Source organism: Macaca nemestrina, chromosome 5 (assembly GCF_043159975.1).
Source record: "Macaca nemestrina isolate mMacNem1 chromosome 5, mMacNem.hap1, whole genome shotgun sequence".
Lineage (NCBI taxonomy): Eukaryota > Metazoa > Chordata > Mammalia > Primates > Cercopithecidae > Macaca > Macaca nemestrina.
This window is the reverse complement of record NC_092129.1, coordinates 13710597-13731351: the sequence shown is the minus strand read 5'-3', so window position 1 is coordinate 13731351 and position 20755 is coordinate 13710597. Positions and strand designations below refer to the sequence as shown.

At 37.0% G+C, this 20755-nt stretch overlaps 2 protein-coding genes across 7 annotated transcripts in view; one reads left to right on the top strand and one right to left on the bottom strand.

The window, feature by feature from the left end:
* The window catches only part of LOC105492043 (sestrin 1), a 107679-nt gene that overhangs the window by 81205 nt on the left and 5719 nt on the right, over positions 1-20755 (top strand). For 4 of the 6 annotated variants that reach the window (XM_071096271.1, XM_011758881.3, XM_071096274.1 and 1 more), the window contains 6 exons: positions 10588-10653; positions 11438-11638; positions 12261-12443; positions 14166-14408; positions 18640-18787; positions 20321-20433. In XM_071096271.1, the coding sequence (XP_070952372.1) occupies positions 10588-10653; positions 11438-11638; positions 12261-12443; positions 14166-14408; positions 18640-18787; positions 20321-20433 (954 nt within the window). Of the gene's footprint in view, positions 1-3380; positions 3576-3922; positions 3947-10587; positions 10654-11437; positions 11639-12260; positions 12444-14165; positions 14409-18639; positions 18788-20320; positions 20434-20755 lie in introns of those variants that run through there. The other 2 variants (XM_011758882.2, XM_071096273.1) reach the window with 2 other exon arrangements.
* Positions 4523-20755, bottom strand: part of LOC105492044 (armadillo repeat containing 2) — a 161954-nt gene continuing 145721 nt past the window's right edge. The window contains exon 18 of the mRNA XM_011758886.3: positions 4523-4783. Coding sequence (XP_011757188.2) covers positions 4644-4783 — 140 coding nt within the window. The 3' untranslated portion in view covers positions 4523-4643. The remainder of the gene's footprint in view (positions 4784-20755) is intronic.

The following is a 20755-nucleotide window of genomic DNA, read 5'->3' as shown; positions in this document are numbered from 1 at the left end:
CCGAGTAGCTGGGACTACAGGAGCACGCCACCACGCCCAGCTAATTTTTTTGTATTTTTAGTAGAGACGGGGTTTCATCATGTTGGCCAGGATAGTTTCGATCTCCTGACCTTGTGATCAAGGGAGGCCCGCCTTGGCCTCCCAAAGTGCTGGAATTACAGGCGTAGGCCACCACGCCCGGCCTACTGTTTATCTTTTACCTAAACTCCTTCTGTTAACTCTCCTTACCCTCTTTTCCAGACCCATTGAGCTTCCTGTATTCTGCTTCCCTAATGGATCACTCTCTCCTTTTTCTGGGCCTCTGCATATGCTAGATCTTTTACTTAGAACTTTGTGTCTATTCTCCCAAACTCTCCCCCAAATTTTCTTTCCAAGGGCTCCCTACTAATACTCTTCAGCTGTAGCTCAGGTTATCTTTTTCCTTCAGGAAGCCTATCTTGAACCACCATTCCAAGTGCAGACTCCCTAATGTTTCATAGTTCTCTGTTAAAATCAAGTCATTTTACACTACTCTGCTTTTACACAGATTATCAGCTTGCTCTTGAGAAAAATAAGGTTGAGTGCATTACTGCTAAGGACAGATGTAGAGGCCATGAACCTCACTTTGATACAGTGCAGTAAGTTGACCAAAATCTTTTTAAAAGAAAGGAAATATTTCAGAATTACTATTACTTCTTGGATTAAATGTCAAGATTCTTCCTAAAAGAAATATCAAAATGAAGTGTTTAAATAGCAGACTTTGTAAGGTAGCTCTGGCCTATACTGACAACCTGTGGTAAATATCAAAAACACAGCCCTTTGTAATCACTGTTCTGTGTTCAGGATGTTCATCTTTTCAGCAGATGTTTATTGCATTCCTGTATGTGCTCAGCCCTAGAGGTTGAGAGGAGAAGCACCTTCAGGACATCTGGCCTACCTTCGAAATCCTTAGAAAATACTTTTTATTGAGTGGTTTAAAACAAAACGTTTCAAAAGTTAAATCTGCACAATGATAGTTGCTGGTTAATTAATATATTTGTTGGACTGGGTATGGTGGCTCACACCTGTAATCCCAGCACTTTGGGAGGCAAAAGCAGGAAAATTGCTTGAGTCCAGGAATTTGAGACCAGCCTGGACAACATAATGAGACCCTATCTCTACCAAAAATTTAAAAAGTAGCCGGGTGTGGTGGCCTCTGTCTGTAGTGCCAGCTACTCAGGAGGCAAGTGGGAGGATCACTTGAGCCCTGGAAGTCAAGGCTGCAGGGAACGTGAACCAGGATAATGCCACTGCACTCATCCTGGCTGACAGAGCGAGACTCTGTCTTGAAAAAAAATTTTAAAAATGCATTTGTTGGAACTCTTGGTTACTGTAAATTTATTTGGAGGCAACCTTTTTATGTTGGAGAATAGAGTGACTAATTCACTCTGGTGCTCTACAGCAGAGAGCAAGAAATTAGTACTCTTTGAGGAATTTAGGTCAGTCTTTATAGAGACCATAAAGGAATCCTGACGTTTAATGGCTTGAAGGTTCTCCATAAACCACTAAATTAGAATATTAAATTAAAATTATTTTTTTCTTTTTAGTTTCAACAAATAATTTGAAACTATCTGGGGGAAAAAGGAATCCTAATTGGAGCTTCCTATACAATTTCAGTATATCTGAAATATTTCTTCAATAAATATTTATCAAGCACTAAGTATCAGACTACTGTATGTATGCAGTTTGCAGTTTTCACTTGCATTTACTTATTTTAAGCCACTTTTGATTTACCTGAATGCATGCTTTTCCCTTGCCTCTCATTAGAAAATGGAAAGATAAGCATTCCTCATTTTACAAATGTCATAACTAAGATTATGCCCTACTAGACAACTAAAACTGTGATTCCTTCAGAAATAAAATCATACCTCAATTCTTCTAGAACCAGAGTCATCATTTTTCACATACTTCTACCTAACTAGCTTTTGTAGCTCACAATCCCATACATCAAGTGCGTTTATGTTTCCAAGTCATTCATTTACAACCCATTTATTTCTCAGCGTATGTCATATTGCTGCAAATTGGATGATGTACTGGGTTGGTTTTGTTTTTGTATTTGCTTACAGCTGAGTGGGCATTTGATCATACTGTTTATTTTTGTGGCTGTGCTCAGTGGATGAGAGTTTGGAAGCCTCTGTAGCCTTTTCTTCTATATCGACATTAACTCAACATTGCTTCTTTTGATCGGTAAAAAATATTTTGGGTGCTTTAGCTATATTTTAAAAGCAGTATAGAGAACATGTATCATTTGTCTTATTAGGAGATAAATAAAAAGTAACCATTTTGACATGCCACTTTAAACATGATAGTTGAAGAGCTAAAAGAGTAACTTAGTCTTCACTGAGACACTGTAGCGTCACTTCTAAGACTGAAACTTATTTTCATTTATGAGTCCTGTTCTGTGGCCAACACTACTGCTATGAATTCCACTTGTTTCCTTGTCAGAATGTTCCAACTTTTTTTGTTTTTTAACCTGAGCACTTAAGCTTTGAAAACAGCATAAACATGCAAAAAGAGATCTAATTTAGGAATTTATTTATTTTAAAGGGAGAGAATAGAGTTATGTAAAGAAATAGTACTGACATAGGACTGTGGGGATCTGGATTCTGGGCCCAACAATGTTGTTTTTCTCCTTTGTAACCTGTATTTTCCCAAGTTCCTCATCCGATTTCAGAGATTGAAATTCTGTCTTTATAACCCAGGGAGGGCACTTATGAAGGAATACTAGAAATTTTAAAGGCTTCGAATATACTTGAGAGGAAAAAGACAATTCAAAGATAGGCTGCCAAGGTTTATTATCTCTGTAGGGGAGTGATATTTATAGCTTTTACGTAGCTTACCAAAATGAATTTTGCATTGATTATAAGCCAAGGTCCCATACATGTTGCTGCATTCTGCCGCCCATTTAGCGTCGTTTGGACATAATGGGAAAGGAAGAAGGGAAATTTCAATAGTTTGTCGAATTTACAGAGAACTTCATTACTCCTGGTGCTGTCAGGGTCAGTCTCGAAGTTGGCTGCTGTTTGACTCTAGGTAAATGGCCGAGCGGGGGTGTAGCGGGCAGATTCCCCTGTCCCTGAAGCCCGAAGACTCGTGCTGCACCTTCCTGACAGTGCACGCTCACGTCGCTGCCTTCCAGAGCCCATTCCGTACCTGAGAATTAGCAGTTGGTGGGGGACCTGGGCCCCCGAGGTGATTTTCACCCCGTCGCCTCAGACTGCCAGCTCCTCACCTCCGCGCCGGGGGGCGGGGCTTTGCGGAGTCGTGGGCCCGCATTGGCTTGCGTGGCCGCCAGGGTGGTGAAGTGACGGGCGCGGGGCGGGGCCGCGCGGCTTGTTTGTCGGCGCCGCCCCGCCCCCCGCCGTCCGTGCTGACTGAGGCGCTGCAGCCCAGAACCGCGGCCGGCTTCCCAGCGCTCGCCGCCTCCGTGCGTCCGCAGCCGTCCCCGCGCCGACATGCGCCTGGCCACCGCCGCGAACGAGGCGTACACGGCCCCGCTGGCGGTCTCGGAGCTGCTGGGCTGCAAGCAGTGCGGCGGGGGCCGCGACCACGACGAGGTACCTGGGCGAGGGGCTGAGCGGGCGGCTGGGTACCTGGGCGGGTGAGCACCCGGCCGAACTGCCCTGTGCAACACGGAGGTCACGTCACCTCCTCACAGTCGCTGCCGGTCAGCATCCGAAAACGCTCCCCAGGTAGGGCGGGCGGGCGCCCGGGGAGCAGCGTCCCGGCCCTCCCGCGCCCTTCGGGGAAGGGGTTGCCTGCGGTGGGTGGGAGACCGGCGCACCGTGAGTCGTCCCTGGGCAAGAAGATGCTAAGCTGGGAGAGACTGCGACCCCGGTCATGTAAATGAAAGTCTCCAAAACGTAAATAATAATGTCGTCTGGACAAGTCTCCACAAGTCAGAAACCCAACAGACCTCAGTCTGAGGGTGAGACAGCCTGTGGATATGGCCCCTCGATGTCTTGTCAAAACAGATTATTTAGCCACCTTCACCCCCTTTGCCTCCTACTTAACACACACACACACACAGAAAAAAAACACATTTGACTCAGGGAAGAGCTGATGTTGCCTGGAATAAGTGTGTCCTGCAAGCTCTATGACGTTATGCACAGGGTATACTCTTGCGTATTAAGCCATCCCTTTTCTGAATTGGCCTTCAGAAAGAGGTACTTAATTGTAACATTTTGTGTTTTTTCTAAGTGGTTGCAAATAGGAAGCCATTTGAAAGTTACTAATGTAACCTTAGGTAAAACTCGAACCTTAAATTTGAATTGAAATCAGATGCTGTGAGAGTATTGCCTTAGTTCAAGAAATCTAAATGTGAATTCTTCTCTCTGCAGCTTTGCCCACTAAAATGACGTGGTTTCGTAATTTCTTTAATGGAGTCTAATATCAGTATACTATGTATATTCATAGAAACTTAAATGAAGACACTTTGTCATGAAGGTTGTAAAGCACCAAATATTTTTTCGAGATTTTAACATTTATGGACATATTACATGTTCCTTGTTTACAGATGATAAAACAATCTTTGAAAGTCTCTTACAATATTGCTTTGGAAATTTTACCAAAAGTGAAAACAGTATGAAAGTGTTGAATTAACATTTACAGTTTCTGTTTGCGGGTCATAATAGATCTTTTCTCTTTTTGAGTAGAAGTGAGCCCCAATCATCTTGCTTGAATAGATCTGTTATTTCTGCTGATGTTTGTGTGCAGAGTCCTGGTTCTTGCCCAGATCTGGAATTTCTAAAGATAGCCGTGTAAACTAAAAGATAAAGAAATAGATTTTGGCTTGCATATTGTTACAGCACTTATGGGACTGTGTTCAGGAAACCAGGAAACTTTGTATAGTTGTATTTCATTTTTAACACATCCCAACATGTGGGAAGATAAATTAAGAAGGAATGCTTTGTAGGAAAACTATTCACTTTACAAAAAGAATAACACAATTCTTTCAAATAGCTAGCTTCCATAATGCTTTTAAATTAAACACTTTCCCGAAAGGGAACTCCTGAGCAAACTGTAGGGCACAAATATGGCCTAAGTATTACAAATGCAGTAACTTAAAGTAAGTTTTTTTCTAAAATACAGTTCATAGAAGGCAAAAAAAAAAAAAAAAAAAAAGTACCTGGACTTTCAGTATTTCTGAATTACCTATTAGTATTAATGACAATATTAACAATTATTAGTACACTTTGCTATAGTGGGCATATTTCTTTCCAACACTTCTAGATCTCTCAATTTCTATTTAACATTTTTGAATGTCAAAAGCCCAGCACCCAGCTATAGGCAATCTCTCAGAGAAGGGAGAGTGGGATGGGAACTTTCACTTTTTATATAACATATCTTTACCTTGTTGAAATGTTTTTCAAAAAACACATGCTGGTTTTGAATTTAAAAAATAAAATTACTGTGAATGTTGTGATAATCACAACAGTGATAGTGTAGTGAGGAAAACAAAATGATTCAAATTATTTGTGTATTTTTACTTCTCAACTAATTTTGCAGGTGGGTAATTACTGTAAGCCAACAATGCTTTCATTTTGCACTTGTCATTTGTTATTTCACTTAAGGATATTGGTATAGATGCATAAATGTATCTCACAAATTTGAAACATCTGACTGGAACAGTTCTTTTCAGTACACAGACATTGATTCGTACAATGATACAATAAATACATAGTCTTTCTGTGGTACTACTGTCAACATTCACTAAGAATTTTCACTCTGAAAATTAGTGTTTTGCATTATACACTGAGGCGACATATCAGAAGTAATATTGTGATGGTGGAAACTGTTGTTGTCTCTTTCAAAGATGGTTATTAGGTTGTTGAGGGGAAAAGTCTCTTAGTTCTCATGTTAGTTTTCCAGCCACACCTTCACATGGAGCCTGTGAGGTTAGTGCTGTGATTAGTATTTACATCTGCTTTTCAACAAGGCCATTTGTTGGTGGCAGCTCTGCCTCCTAGAATCTGGATTGGCCAAAATTTGTTCAAAGTCTGTAGTTAAGTTTCTTACAGCTACAGATGAAGGAATAATTGAATTAACCTAAATAGGAAGTTATGAAATGTATTTAGTTTGGCTTATGATGACCCCATCGAACACCTGCAGTGCCTTTTTTGATCAGCATCTACTAGAAAAGAGTTGTAACCAATTTAACATGTGACCAAGAAGTGTTTCAAAAGTGAGTTTTCTAGAAAATGGAAACTTTTTATAAACCAAGAATACTACTGTATAATAACAGCGGTATCTATAAGAATCTCCAGGGTATCAAGAAGTCTTAAAGAGGCTCAAAAGAGTAATAATGAAAGATACCAACTCTAGAACCAGATGTCATGGATTCAGCCCCCATCTCCACCACTCACTAGTACTGACTAAGCCAGAATATTTGGGTTCAAATCTCAGGGCTTTCCTTGGACACAGGGTGGGGAACATCACACACCGGGGCCTGTCGTGGGGTAGGGGGAGGGGGGAGGGATAGCATTAGGAGATATGCCTAATGTAAATGACAAATTAATGGATGCAGCACACCAACATGGCACATGTATACATATGTAACAAACCTGCACTTTGTGCACATGTACCCTAGAACTTAAAGTATAATTTAAAAAAATTTTTTTAAAGTTAAAAAAAAAAAAGCTCAGGACTTTCATCAGTTAGTTATGCTAAATGGAGATAATAATAGTACCTGCTTCATAGATTAAGGTAAGGATTAATCTAAGACTCGACTTTTTCATGAATATTGTAGAACACCAAATACTCTTTCTAAACTTTAGTATCATAGACACATGGTCTTTGTTTACAGGTAATATAATTTAAAACAGTGCTCAGCTCATAAATACTTTGTGCTAGCTGCTGCTGCTGCTATTGCTATTCATTATTATGAGCCCTAGTTGTTTTTTCAATGTTATTCAAGAAATAAGCAGAAAACTTAAAGGCAGTTTGGTTCTCAGATATCATTGACTAGTGTTAGGGTACCAGCCACAGTCTAGAAACCCCACTTTACCCTCTTTTCCTGTGCTACTTCTGAGAAATTAAACAGCCAAATCTGTTAGACCTTATACCTAAAATAAGACTAGAATCTATCATAAAAGACTCACTTTTGTATAATTTGTAAAACATTCTATAGTTTATAATATGATGTAGTTGGGATTGATGGTATTATTATTTTGTCATCATCCCTATTTTACAGATTAGGACTCTTCAATTTGGAGGCTAAGGAAGAAGGGAGACAGTGTTATCAATATGCTCACTAAATTTAGCAATAGGATGGACTTATAAAGACAAGAATTACATAGAATCCTTGCCATAAATATAGGAAATACTCTGTTTCTCAAGCATTCATAGCCACCTTCTTGGAATTGTAAACCTGTGGTTTTATAATAATTTGGCATATAAACTATATATTTGGTAGAGAAATAAAACCAGAATAATATAATTTGTATACCTCTTTGTTTCTAAACCTATGTGCTGTCAATCTGGTCACATTTTTAAAAAGATGACTACCTTTCATGCTGCTAATGTATTTGTAAGATAAAGGCCTAGAAATTGAATCGGTGAGGGTTTTTTTCCTGCTTACAGATAACATTTTACATATTATGCACTTTGCTTCTCCTCCCCTCCCCCATTATCATAATATAACTTGAAGAGCTTTTGAAGTCAACTCATGTAGAAGTGCTTCATTCTTTTCTAAAGACTGCATGCCACTCTATTATGGTCATGCTGAACTTTATTGAAACAGCCTTCTATTGATGAACACTGAGATTGTTTTCAGCCTCGTACTATTAGAAACAGTGTTGCAGTGATTATCCTTTTACATATGGCATTTCACAAATGTGAGCACATCTATAGGTTAACACACTTAGGATGGAATTGTTGATTCAAAGGCTATGGGACTTTTTAATTTTGATCACTATTGCAAATTGCCCTTCCGAGAGGTTGTAGTAATATATACTCTATACTCTTTTTTCTCATACTTCAAAACACTCTCATCAGCAGTATACAAACAATTAATGACTGTTTCTCTGCCGTCTCTCCAATACAGCCTGTGATCGAACTTTTTGATCTTAAGCAATCTTTTTGGAGGAAGATGGTATCTCAGCAGAGTTAACTTGCAGTTGTTTTATCTTTGAGTGTCAAGCATTTTATTTTCTTTTCCTTGAACTGTCCATGTTGTTTGCTCATTTTTAAAATAAGATTGTTGGTCGGGCGTGGTGGCTCACACCTGTAATCCCAGCACTTTGGGAGGTCGAGGCGGGCAGATCACGAGGTCGGGAGATCAAGACCATCCTGGCTAACATGGTGAAACTTCATCTCTACTAAAAACACAAAAAATTAGCCGTGTGTGGTGGCACATGCCTGTGGTCCTAGCTACTGGGGAGATGGGAGAATCGCTTGAACCCAGGAGGTGGAGGCTGCAGTGAGCCGAGATCACGCCACTGCACTCCATCCTGGGCGACAGAGCGAGACTCCGTCTCAAAAAAAAAAAAAAAAAAAGATTGTTGGGGATTTTCTTATTGATTTATAGTAGTCTTTCTTTAAAATTTAGCCCTTTGTTATTTGAGTGACAAATATAATTCCTAGCTTTCTGTTTACTTTTGACTTTGTATATATTTATTTTTCCCATGTGAAAGTCTTTATTTTTATGTCATTAAATTTATCAATCTTATATTTTATGACTTTTGGCTTTTGTGGCATTCTTAGGCCTGCTGCACTCCATGAGTGTTTTCTTCTAGTACATAATGTTTTTTTGCTTTCTTTCATTTTTTTCTTATATTTAACTCTGATTTATTGTGGGGTAAAGCATGTTCTAGTGTTCCAGCTTCACTTTTTTTCTGAATGGCTATCCAGTTGTCCCAAGATCATTTGTTGAATAATTCATTTTTCCCCATTTGAAATGACACCTTTTCGTATACTAAAGTCCCAAGTCTCTTAGTTATAAAACAGTAATAAACCCTTGAAACAGGCATTTTCCTAAAATACATTTTGTTTATTAAAGACACTTTTCAAGATTAAAGAAATTAGAGGGGATAAACGTTAATTTTAGCCTTAGTTTTATCCAACAGTTGTTGTTTCAAATGTATGTAATTGGATCAGAAATTCAGCAGTTAGAAAAGCTAAGAGTCATCATTGTATATAAATGGCTGCTATTGGTACCAAAATTATATATTGAATAACAGGGATGTCCTCTGGCATTTATTACAGAATATTAAAATTGAAACAAATACGTGGCCAGACCAGTGAATTAAGTGCCTCCTCTAATGAAGGGTATAATGTTAAAGCATTACTATCTTCAGTGTAAGGATGGAATAACCAAGGAGAAATCACCAACCTCCAGCATAAGATTATTTTATTTAAATATTATTTTATGAATTCTGTTGGCAAATATAGACTACTTTGAATCTTGATTTCTCCTAATAAAGATTATCTTCACTTTTGTCCTTCCTGCTTACTTTTTAAAAGTCTATTCTGCTTTAAAGATTTTCATTTGCTGGGACTAGATTTCTTGGATTGCTGCCACATGTCCTTCTCTCTGTGAATCCACCCATCCCCACTTTTTTCTTTAAAAGGCAGATACCTGGTTTATATCATGAAGAACTTTTAAAAGCAGTAAGGAGAGAGTAGAATTATATGAGTATTTAATTATATATATATAATATATATGAGTGAAGGGGTTAATCTTTAATTGTATAAATTCTAAAAAAATTTTTAAATGACACTAGATAGGACATACCTCAAAACAACAACAGAAAGTTGAAATATATTATTTTGGTTTTGTTTCTGTAAGCACACTATATGGGGAGGGTGAGGGAGGGAAAGGAAACCCTAACAGATTTTCAGTTCTTGTTAACCATACTATACCATCACATAAGGTACAGGGTTCTAGAGTCACTGTGTCAAATGTCAGAAAACTATTTCTCAATTATTTGAGCTTCTCTAAAATATAATATGGGCAAGGTTGATGACATCCTATAAATAAAAAAAAACTTAAGGCAAACTTACAAACAAAATGAGTTTCTCTAAAATTATTTAACTACAGAGAAAACATGCCCTGTAATGCTGTCTCTTGTGAATATAGTTTTTATTTTTCGTAAATTTACATTCTGTGAGGTGTTGTTTTAGATGTAATAATAGTTACACTTCTAGTTTAAGACACCTAGGTGGAAGTACTGCTTTTTCATTTTCTGACGACACACAGGGATTGATATTTGGGTTGGTTGAGTTTTAGATGTACAAACACACTGGTCTTATTTTGTATCACTGATGATCCACAGGGTTGGTTGGCTGCTATGTGCTGAACTTTCTGTTCTAGACTTTCTGCCAAGTACTTTATGCAAAACTCTGGTTTTAGTGAAACAGGTTTTATTGTTTTTAGTCAGAGTTGTATTATAAGCTGTTGTTAGCTATGCAATGCTAACAGAAGAGTTGGTATGTATATACAGCCATGAAAACAAACCACCAAAACAAGCCTGTCTCTGTTCAACTGGTGGTTTTTCCCTCCCATTCCTTTAGCCTCAGTTCATTTTGTTTACTGCCAAAGGCCTGAGATGGTGTAATTTTCTTTTCTAGGAACTTGGCATTAGAATTCCTCGACCACTAGGACAGGGACCAAGCAGATTCATCCCAGAAAAGGAGGTATGTTGTTTGTGAAAGTACATAGTGAACTGTATGCTTTTAAGGAAGAGCTTTCATGACCCACATCTTGGCATCTGAAGAACTGTTGGTCAACAACATGTTTTAGTCAGAGTTGGTTGCAGTTAATCATGCTTTGGCAGTGAATGTGTGGGAATAAAAAGCTGTTGTACTTGTGTTGATTTCTAGTATTTCATGGTGTCTTTTTAACACCCATATTTAATCAAGTAAAGCCAAGATTGGTTTTTGACCAATGATACTCCATCTGCTTATATTTAGATGTTGTTTAGGTGTGCCTATAACCTGAGTTACTTAGTCTTGACCATCTCCACAGGCTGATATCAATGCTAGATTGGATCTTTAATTCTATATATGTGTAAAAGCATCTATGCTTTATTTTTGTAAGGATTGTATGCTATTAGTTAATTTTAGTTCTCCTTAAATTGAGCGAGAGTAGGCAGTTTTGTAAAGAAAGGCTTTAGTGTTTGCAAGCTCTGCAAGTTTGATAATCTAAATCTGCTTCTTTATCTGGATTCTGGCCAACTCTGCAAGCAGCCTATCTAGATGGCCTTTAATGTTCAGCCTTTGTTGTTTATCCCCTACTATATAATATGTAACTGTTTATTCTTCTGTATCTTTCAACCAGTTGAGTTTAAATCTGTAACCCTTCTTTCTTAAGCCAAATTTAATCTGCTTCTAAATGATACTTAGCGTACAGCCCATGTATATTTTCTTCCCTTAACACCAATTTACAATTTCAGTAACCATGGTTTTTCTCTCATTACAGATCCTCCAAGTGGGGAGTGAAGACGCACAGATGCATGCTTTATTTGCAGATTCTTTTGCTGCTTTGGGCCGTTTGGATAACATTACATTAGTGATGGTTTTCCACCCACAATATTTAGAAAGTTTCTTAAAAACTCAACACTATCTACTGCAAATGGATGGGCCGTTACCCCTACATTATCGGCACTACATTGGAATAATGGTTTGTAAACATTCAGTGAAAAATTCTTTTTGCTATTTTTATTAATCTCTTTAAGAGACAGTTAGTGCTTTAAACACAGGGATAAATACTTAGATTATGATGTATAATATGATTCCTGTTACATAGTCTCTGTTTTTCCTATTTTTAAATAAGTATACTCTCAATTATAACAAAAAGAAACAAGTATTTATACTTGTTCTTTTTCTCATTGCTGAGAACCATTCTTCATTAAATAAGTAGAACAAAAGTTGTTTCATCATTATAAATAGTTCACATTGGCATAAGTGGTGCTTCCTGTTCAATTTGTAAATAATATTCCATTATTTTATGATTGGCACCTTAATTGAAGTTTCTTCTTAATCGGAAGTTCTGAAAGTATATAGATAAAATGTCTAAAGTTCAAATACTTTAATCCGATATTTTGTTCTTGGAATATTTATAAGGTTCTTACTGTATTTGAATTTTTAAAATATTTATATAAAAACTGCATTTCTGTAGTTTATGGAAAATTTGAAAACATACTAATAAACTTAATTAGCTCTTTTGCATGTTGGAAATAAAAAATAGTTAGTTCAAGGTTTTAATATTTATAATTAGAATAATCTTTTTGTTTTCTCTGAAGGCTGCGGCAAGACATCAGTGTTCCTACTTAGTGAACCTGCATGTAAATGATTTCCTTCATGTTGGTGGGGACCCCAAGTGGCTCAATGGTTTAGAGAATGCTCCTCAAAAACTACAGAATTTAGGAGAACTTAACAAAGTGTTAGCCCATAGACCTTGGCTTATTACCAAAGAACATATTGAGGTAAGCAGTGGGGTAATCTATCTTGGGAGTCATTTCATACTTTTTTAGAGCAGTTTTAGGATTACAGAAAAATTGAGCAGAAAGTACAGAGAGTTCCTATTTTCTACCCCCTGAGGCTCTTCCCACAGGTGCACATTTTCTTCTGTTATAGCATTTCTGTAGTACATTTGCTGTAATTGATATATTACTAGTAACTCTATAGTTCACATTACGGTTCAGTCTTTGCATTGTATGGTTCTACACCATACAATGGTGCATTTCAACAAATAATGTCACGCATCCATTACAGTATCATATGGAATAGTTAGTACCCTAAAAATGCCCTGGGTTCCACCTGTTCATCCCTTTCCCCTTCCCCTAAACCCCTGCAACCACTCATCTTTTTATTGTTTCTATATAGTTTTGCCTTTTCCAGAATGCCATACAGTTGGAATCATATAAAAGTATGTAGCTTTTCAGACTGGCTTCTTTCATCTAGTAACATCCATTTAAGGCTTCTTCATGCTTTTTCATGACTTGACAGTTCATTTCTTTTTATCACTGGATAATTCTCTATTGTATGGTTATACCATAGTTTGTTTATCCATTCACCTATTGAAGGATATCTTGGTTGCTGCCAGTTTTGGGCAATTACAGATAAAGCTGCTATAAACATTCATGTATAGGTTTTTTTTTTTTTTTGGTCGACAAAAGTTTTCACCTCATTTGGGTAAATAACTAGGAGTGCAATTTGTGGGTAATATGGTAAGCGTACGTTTACCTTTGTAAGAAACCGTGAAACTGTCTTCCAAAGTGGTATCAGTTTGCATTCCCACCACCAGTGAAGCAGCATTCCTGTTGGCCCACATCTTTGCCAGCATTGGTGTCAGTGTTTTGGATTTCAGCCATTCTGATAAGTGTGAAGTGGCATCTCATTGTTACGCATCTTTATGTTATGTTTTAAATGTCATGTTAAACTAGTTTGTTCTGGTTCTATTTATTAATAGAGGTAATAGAGTAAAAGTAGATTGATGTTCTCTAAAATTGTCTACCATGCACTATAAATTCTTAAAGATGCATCTTTTGGTCTTATCTATTTTATAGAATGGATACTATTAGATAATTAAAGATATTATCAAGAAGATAAAGATTTGAATATATTAATACAATGCCTATTATATATTGTCAAGTAAGGAAAAATTATACAAGATTACAAAACAGATAATGAAGCAGAAGTGACAGAATTGAATAGAAGAATTATAGAATTTATGTATAACTTTTTGATGATTTAGGAGTATTTAATCAAGTTGTTCAAGCCACTATCTTAAAAATTCCTTGAGGAGGCCTTATAATAAAGCACAGGCATTTCAAACAGCAGCTTCTACTTATAAACACAAATTTATTACATTTGCTTTGAGATTTTGAACTAACAACACAGTAATTCATTCATAATCCAGCATCTGAAATACAGCGACCACTTTTAAGCAAAATGCATTCTCTTATATTTTAAGTCAATATTTCAGAAAATCAAAATAATAGTGAATGTCTTAACAGATTATGTTAAGTTGTATTTGTGAATGCATATTTATAAAAACTAGCAAATTCTGGGTTCTACGTTTCAAATGATAATTTTATAGTAGACTTTGTATGGTGACTCATGTTTTCAATAAATTAAATACTGAAATGAACTGTATACTTTTACCACACCCCACTACAAAAATATATTTTTTTTTCCCCCCTAAGGGACTTTTAAAAGCTGAAGAGCACAGCTGGTCCCTTGCGGAATTGGTACATGCAGTAGTTTTACTCACACACTATCATTCTCTTGCCTCGTTCACATTTGGCTGTGGAATCAGTCCAGAAATTCATTGTGATGGTGGCCACACATTCAGACCTCCTTCTGTTAGCAACTACTGCATCTGTGACATTACAAATGGCAATCACAGTGTGGATGAGATGCCGGTCAACTCAGCAGAAAATGTTTCTGTAAGTATTATTTGTCATGAGATTGTCATAAAACTAATCACAATAATTGCTGTTATATTATTTCTTCAGTTGGCTTCTTAGAAAAACCCACCCTGTTAAGACTGTGGTGATATTGGGCCCCTATATCGATTCATTCAGTAAGGTTTTATTGACTGCCTCATGCTCATCACTGGTCTAGGTGATATACAAAATTATACAAAAGTGATGTACAAAACTCTAAGACCCTCTAGGAGTTTACACTTAGATAATTTTAGGATCAGGAGCCAACAGCATGTGTCCCATCAGGGCCAAATAATATTGACTGGCTACTACAGTGACATGAGGGAAGGCTGAAAATAGTGTGGCCTAGTGGTGAAGACTTTTTGTGCCAATCACATTCTTCTCTTTTGCACAAAATAAACAGTCTGGCTTTGTAATTTTTTATCTTTCAGAAGATTTAATCAACTTTGATCTAGAAATTTCTCTCTTTAAAATTCTTTTTCATGTTTAACTTTGCACCAATATAGAAGGTGATATCAGGTGAATGTAAATGTGTTAAAATGCTTTCCCCTCTATTCCTTATCTTCCTAGCTTTTATATATTCTCAGTTTTGTTACTCCTTTGAAACAGAGCAAGTTCAGTTTTCTATAAGCAAATTTTAATTCCTATATATGATGAATCAGAATCCCCTCCTGCATTCTTTTGCTGTAGCAAAAAAAAGCAGGTGTTTATTTTATGCTTCAAAAATAAATTTTAGAAGCAGTATCACAGCCATCTGAATGCTTTGCATGCATTTTCTGAGTTATATTATCCCTTTGAAATAGATTTGACAGGTTGAATTGCCTTTAACTTACATATTTGACTTCGGGCAAATTACTGAATCTCAGTTATTTCATATCTAAATAAAAGTAAAACACAAAGTTATTGTGAGGTTTAAATGAAACGTCTCTAAAGAAGTAAAATGCCAAGTACAGCACTGAGCATTTGTGAGGTGCTAAATAAGAGGTAGCATTTACATATGGTGAAATTAGCACAAGAAAGAATAATTTTCCCAAGGTTGATCATAGCACTGTCCTGACTCTGCCAAAGACCATCAGTTTCACCATCCTTTGAGCTGCCTAGATTCATGTTATAGGCCTGCATATAGCCACTGATTATTTGTCAAAGCTTGGCAGTCAGAAGAGGATCCAAGAGAGAGTATTCAGTTGCTAGAATGCTAGGAGATGGATTCTTGTCCTTGCTACCAATCATTTAGTACAAGGCTAAAGAAAAAAGTACTTGATTGTTTCTAGTTATTCTTCTATTAAAAGAATGAATAGTGAAAGAAGATGATTTTTATTTCTCTAATAGATAAGCTTCCTATTCCCAGGTAAGTTGGATACTTTTAGAAGGTTTATGGCCCACACTGATGACACCTGACAGTGAGCTGAGATGGCTTGTTTTTTAGGTACATATCCAGTGTCTGACTCAGCTCTTCAGATACAAATGGTAACAAACAAACAAGAATTTTCCATCCCTCCCAACCCTGGCAACTACTTACTCCTTTTTTTACTGTCTCCATAGTTTTGCCTTTTCCAGAATGTTATATAGTTGGAATCATACAGTATGTAGACTTTTCAGATTGGCTTCTTTCACTTAGTAATATGCATTTAAACTTCTTCCATGTCTGTTCATGGCTTGATACCTAATTTCTTTTTCGCACTGAATAATTTTTTATTTTCTGGATGTACCAACGTTTCTTTATTCCAGTAGCTACTGAAGGACACATTGGTTGCTTCTAAGTATTGGTGTATTATCCTGTTCTCATGCTGCTAATAAAGACATACCCAAGACTGGGTAATTTATAAAGGGAAAAAAAAAATTCTTACACAGTTTTAACATTTTAATATTAAAATGAAATGCCATAATTTTTTTAATCCTAACAACTTTGGCAGATCAGTCAAGGAACAAAGAAACCTACTTTGTTTCGTTTCCCTCTTATTTCAATATAATATCAAGAATTATCTTTCCTAAGAATACTTACAATTTGGGCTCTTTAAGAGGAGAATGGGTAAACAAAATAAATTAGTGAGAGATAATGTGAGTTGATGGAGACCTTTTTTAAACTTTGAGTCATCCTATCATGAAACCTAATCCTTTTCAGCTCATTTTTTATTTGGTTACTGACCATGTGTCAGGAATAATTATGGGGAAAATGCATGCATGCACCAGAAGAATCTTCAGTACCATCGCAGAAACACTTCCCATCATGAAAGTCTTAGAGGAAGGGCTTAATACTGGGCATTTCAGCATAACTGTTTGGATCAAAAGAAAATGTAAAGCACAAGTGATATAGATTGTCTCTTAATGTAGAATTATCCTGACAGTCATTCTCCAACAAGTATTTCTTGAATATCTACTATGTACCAAGTGTACTCTGCTAGGCTTGGGATATACACAAGTAAACCAAAGAGATCTCCTACCTTTATGAAGGTTTGGTCTGGGAAGGGAGCCAGCATTAAATCAATATCATGCAAATAACAATTATAAATTATGATTGGTCCTCTGAAGGAAAGAGGAGAGGGTTGTGTTAGAATCTAATTTGATAGTGGGGTAAATGATAGTGTTTAGAAGAATGTAAGCTGCTACCTAAAGGATCAATGGGTGGAAGCCAGGAAGAATGGGAGATAGAGGTCTTAAAAACATTCCTAGCAAAATCAATTCATAAAAGGGGAAACATTAATTTTGTATATATACATTGAGATTTGAGACTAAGACTTTTTTTTTTTTTTTTTCTTTTTGAGACAAAGTCTCTCTCTGTTGTCCGGGCTGGAGTACAGTGGCACAATCACAGCTCACTGCAGCCTTGAACTCCTCCTGGGCTCAAGCGATTCTCCTGCCTTGGTCTCCCAAAATGCTGGGATTACAGGCGTGAGCCACTAGCCCAACCTGGACTTCTTAATATATTCATTTAATTTATAAGAAAGATATAAATTGTATAGATTTGATCTAGCTTTTGTAGCAAGAATGCAGCAGGGTATAGAAGTATAACTGGTTTGACTAGTGCAAAACAACTTGGCCAGTCCTTTGTCAGACCTATTACTCTATGTGTGACACTGCTCTAGTCATCCCAGCAAGTGACAGCTGCCAGATCCATTTGCAGAGGTCAGGTGGCCAACTCCAGCCATGTAAAGACATCTTTCATGTTTAATTGGTAAATTGTATAAATAGAGCTAATTATTAAAGATGATAGACACATTGACAATATGTATGCCCAGTGTACACAGTTGATGCAAAGTCACTTATACTTTGTGTATCTTATTTATTTAAAGATTAAGCAAGTAGAAGTTAACTTATGCAGTTGTTTTAAATTGACAAGTAGTGTTTAGTGTTTAAAACAGCATAAATAGTAATGACATTATTGCTAATCTTGTAAAAGCATTAGAATGTGTTCTTAAAATCATGTTTTTCTTATATTTTAAAATCTGCATGTCTGTATTCCTAATAGGCCAAAATAATTTTTTATTCATTAATGTACATTAAAATTATAAGAATATAGGCCGGGCGCGGTGGCTCAAGCCTGTAATCCCAGCACTTTGGGAGGCCGAGGCGGGCGGATCACAAGGTCAGGAGATCGAGACCACAGTGAAACCCCGTCTCTACTAAAAATACAAAAAACTAGCCGGGCGCGGTGGCGGGCGCCTGTAGTCCTAGCTACTCAGGAGGCTGAGGCAGGAGAATGGCGTGAACCCAGGAGGCGGAGCTTGCAGTGAGCCGAGATCGCGCCACTGCACTCCAGCCTGGGCAACAGCGTGAGACTCCGTCTCAAAAAAAAAAAAAAAAAAAAAAGAATATTTTCCCTATATTCTATTAAGACATAAATTCTGGCCAGCCATGGTGGCTCACACCTGTAGTCCCAGCACTTCGGGAGGCTGAGACGGGCAGATCACAAGGTCAGGAGATCGAGACCATCCTGGCTAACACGGTGAAACCCCATCTCTACTAAAAAACACAAAAAATTAGCCAGGCATGGCGGTGGGCACCTGTAGTCCCAGCTACTCGGGAGGCTGAGGCAGGAGAATGGCGTAAACGCGGGAGGCGGAGCTTGCAGTGAGCTGAGATCTTGCCACTGCACTCCAGCCTGGGCAATGGAACAAGACTCTGTCTCAAAAAAAGAAATAAAAGATATAAATTCTTATGAGACAGACTTAAAAGATAATTCATATATATTCTGTGTCTGCCACGTGTAACATTAATTGTATTTTTTCTTCAGGTGAGTGATTCTTTCTTTGAGGTTGAAGCCCTCATGGAAAAGATGAGGCAGTTACAGGAATGTCGAGATGAAGAAGAGGCAAGTCAGGAAGAGATGGCTTCACGTTTTGAAATAGAAAAAAGAGAGAGCATGTTTGTCTTCTCTTCAGGTAAGAACAACCGTTACATAGTCAATATAATTATTGCAAACTCAACTTTTTATTTAGGGAATTTAAATGACTTTTAAAGCATCAATCTAAATATGTCCTTCCTTTTAGAGAGGCTATTGCATAGATATTCCTATTTACAAATAATTTTTAAAGCAAGCAACTAAGAAAAGGCCATAAGTGAAAACAGCCTAGACTAAGAGGGAGGACATTTAATTTGGATTCTGGTACTAAAATTACTTCTAATAACCTTTGTGAACTTGGCTAAGTCACTTAACATATGAGTGCCGTCTTTTTTCTCATTTTTTTTTTTTTAAGAAACAGCATCTTGCTTTGTTGCCCGGCTGGAGTGCAGTGGCGTGACTGTAGCTCCTAGGCTCAAGCGATCATCCTGCCTCAGCTTCCTGAGTAGCTAGGACTACAAACATATGCCACCACGCCTAGTTAATTTTTAAATTTTTTTGTAGAGATGGAAGTCTTGCTATATTGCCCATGCTTCTCTTCTTTAACATGAGGAAATAGTCCCAAGACTGCTTCCAGCATTAAAATTCTGTGATTTTTGGGGGGCATGGTAGTTTGTACCTGTAGTACCAGCCACTCAAGAAGCTGAGGTGGGAGGATCGCCTTGAAGCCAGTCATTCCAGACTAGTTTGGGCAACCTAGCAAGACTCTCGTCTCTAAAAAAACAAACAACAACAACAAAAAGTATCATTTGTGAAAAGGAGATATTTATTAAATAACCAACAACCACCTAAATCCTCTATGTTTAACCTTTATCTATATGCAGGCTACAGGAGATAATATATAAACCAGGTAATTTAAAGGAGAAACAGCTTATAAAATGTCTCCAGATGTATTTTGACAATAATAGAGTGGGAGAAAGAGCACCAAGCTTCTTAATAGCAAAGAAACAATCAAATTTGTTTAAATGGAGGTTGGACGTTAGCTTGTTTTTCTTCCAGGAAAAATTTTTGTTTCCATGCCTAAAGATGTAGAGTTGTCATCTAATGCTACACTTACATGAAACTATAATCTCATCAACTTCTAAACATGATGATAGTTCAGAAAGTCTTAGGCACAGTGCAGGCAGCACTGTAAAAATGTTAACTCATGGGATTTCTTTCTTTGATCATGTTACATATTATATGTCATTAATATTTAACAAAAATAAATGCTAAATTTTGAAGCATAGCTGATTTTTATAGTTATCTTAAAAATTATCCAAAAGTATGTTCATACTTTGAATAAGTAGAACCTAATACATATAAATTGGAATGGGAGGAGAGAGAGAGGGTCTATGAAAGAGGCAATAAAAGGCATAGAGAATTCGACTATGAGTTTTCATTTTATAACAGAGAATCTCCTTTATTCTATTTACTAGCAAGTAAACTACTTTGTATAATTGTAAGACTATTTTGGTTGATATTGGTTACTCAATAACAGAGAAAAGGTTATGCCATTTTTACTTGCTTTGGGTAAAGTCAATTTTAACTAGCATCCCATTTTTAAAAACCTTTCAATGGCCTTTTTCCCCAGATGATGATGAAGTTACACCAGCAAGAGATGTATCTCGTCATTTTGAGGATACTAGTTATGGCTATAAAGATTTCTCTAGACATGGGATGCATGTTCCAACATTTCGTGTCCAGGTAAAATTGCAACTTGTATGCGCATGATTGACTAGAAACATCTCAGTCTGACTTAAAATACAAAAGACCCACTTAGATTTAAGAACTATGCTAAGTGCTTTCCAGGCAGTATCTCTTCTTGTTTCAGAATAAAAGCTGAAAGACTGTTTCTAATCCATCCATGGAATCATACTGTAGTTTCAATGTATGTGTATCTTAAAATTTTTATTGTGTAAGTATTTAATTCAGATGAGTTGATACTCCCAGCATTCCCAAATATTGTTAGGGGCCAGTGTTAAATAATAACTATTTTACCAGAATTACGAAAATATTTGAGAACCAT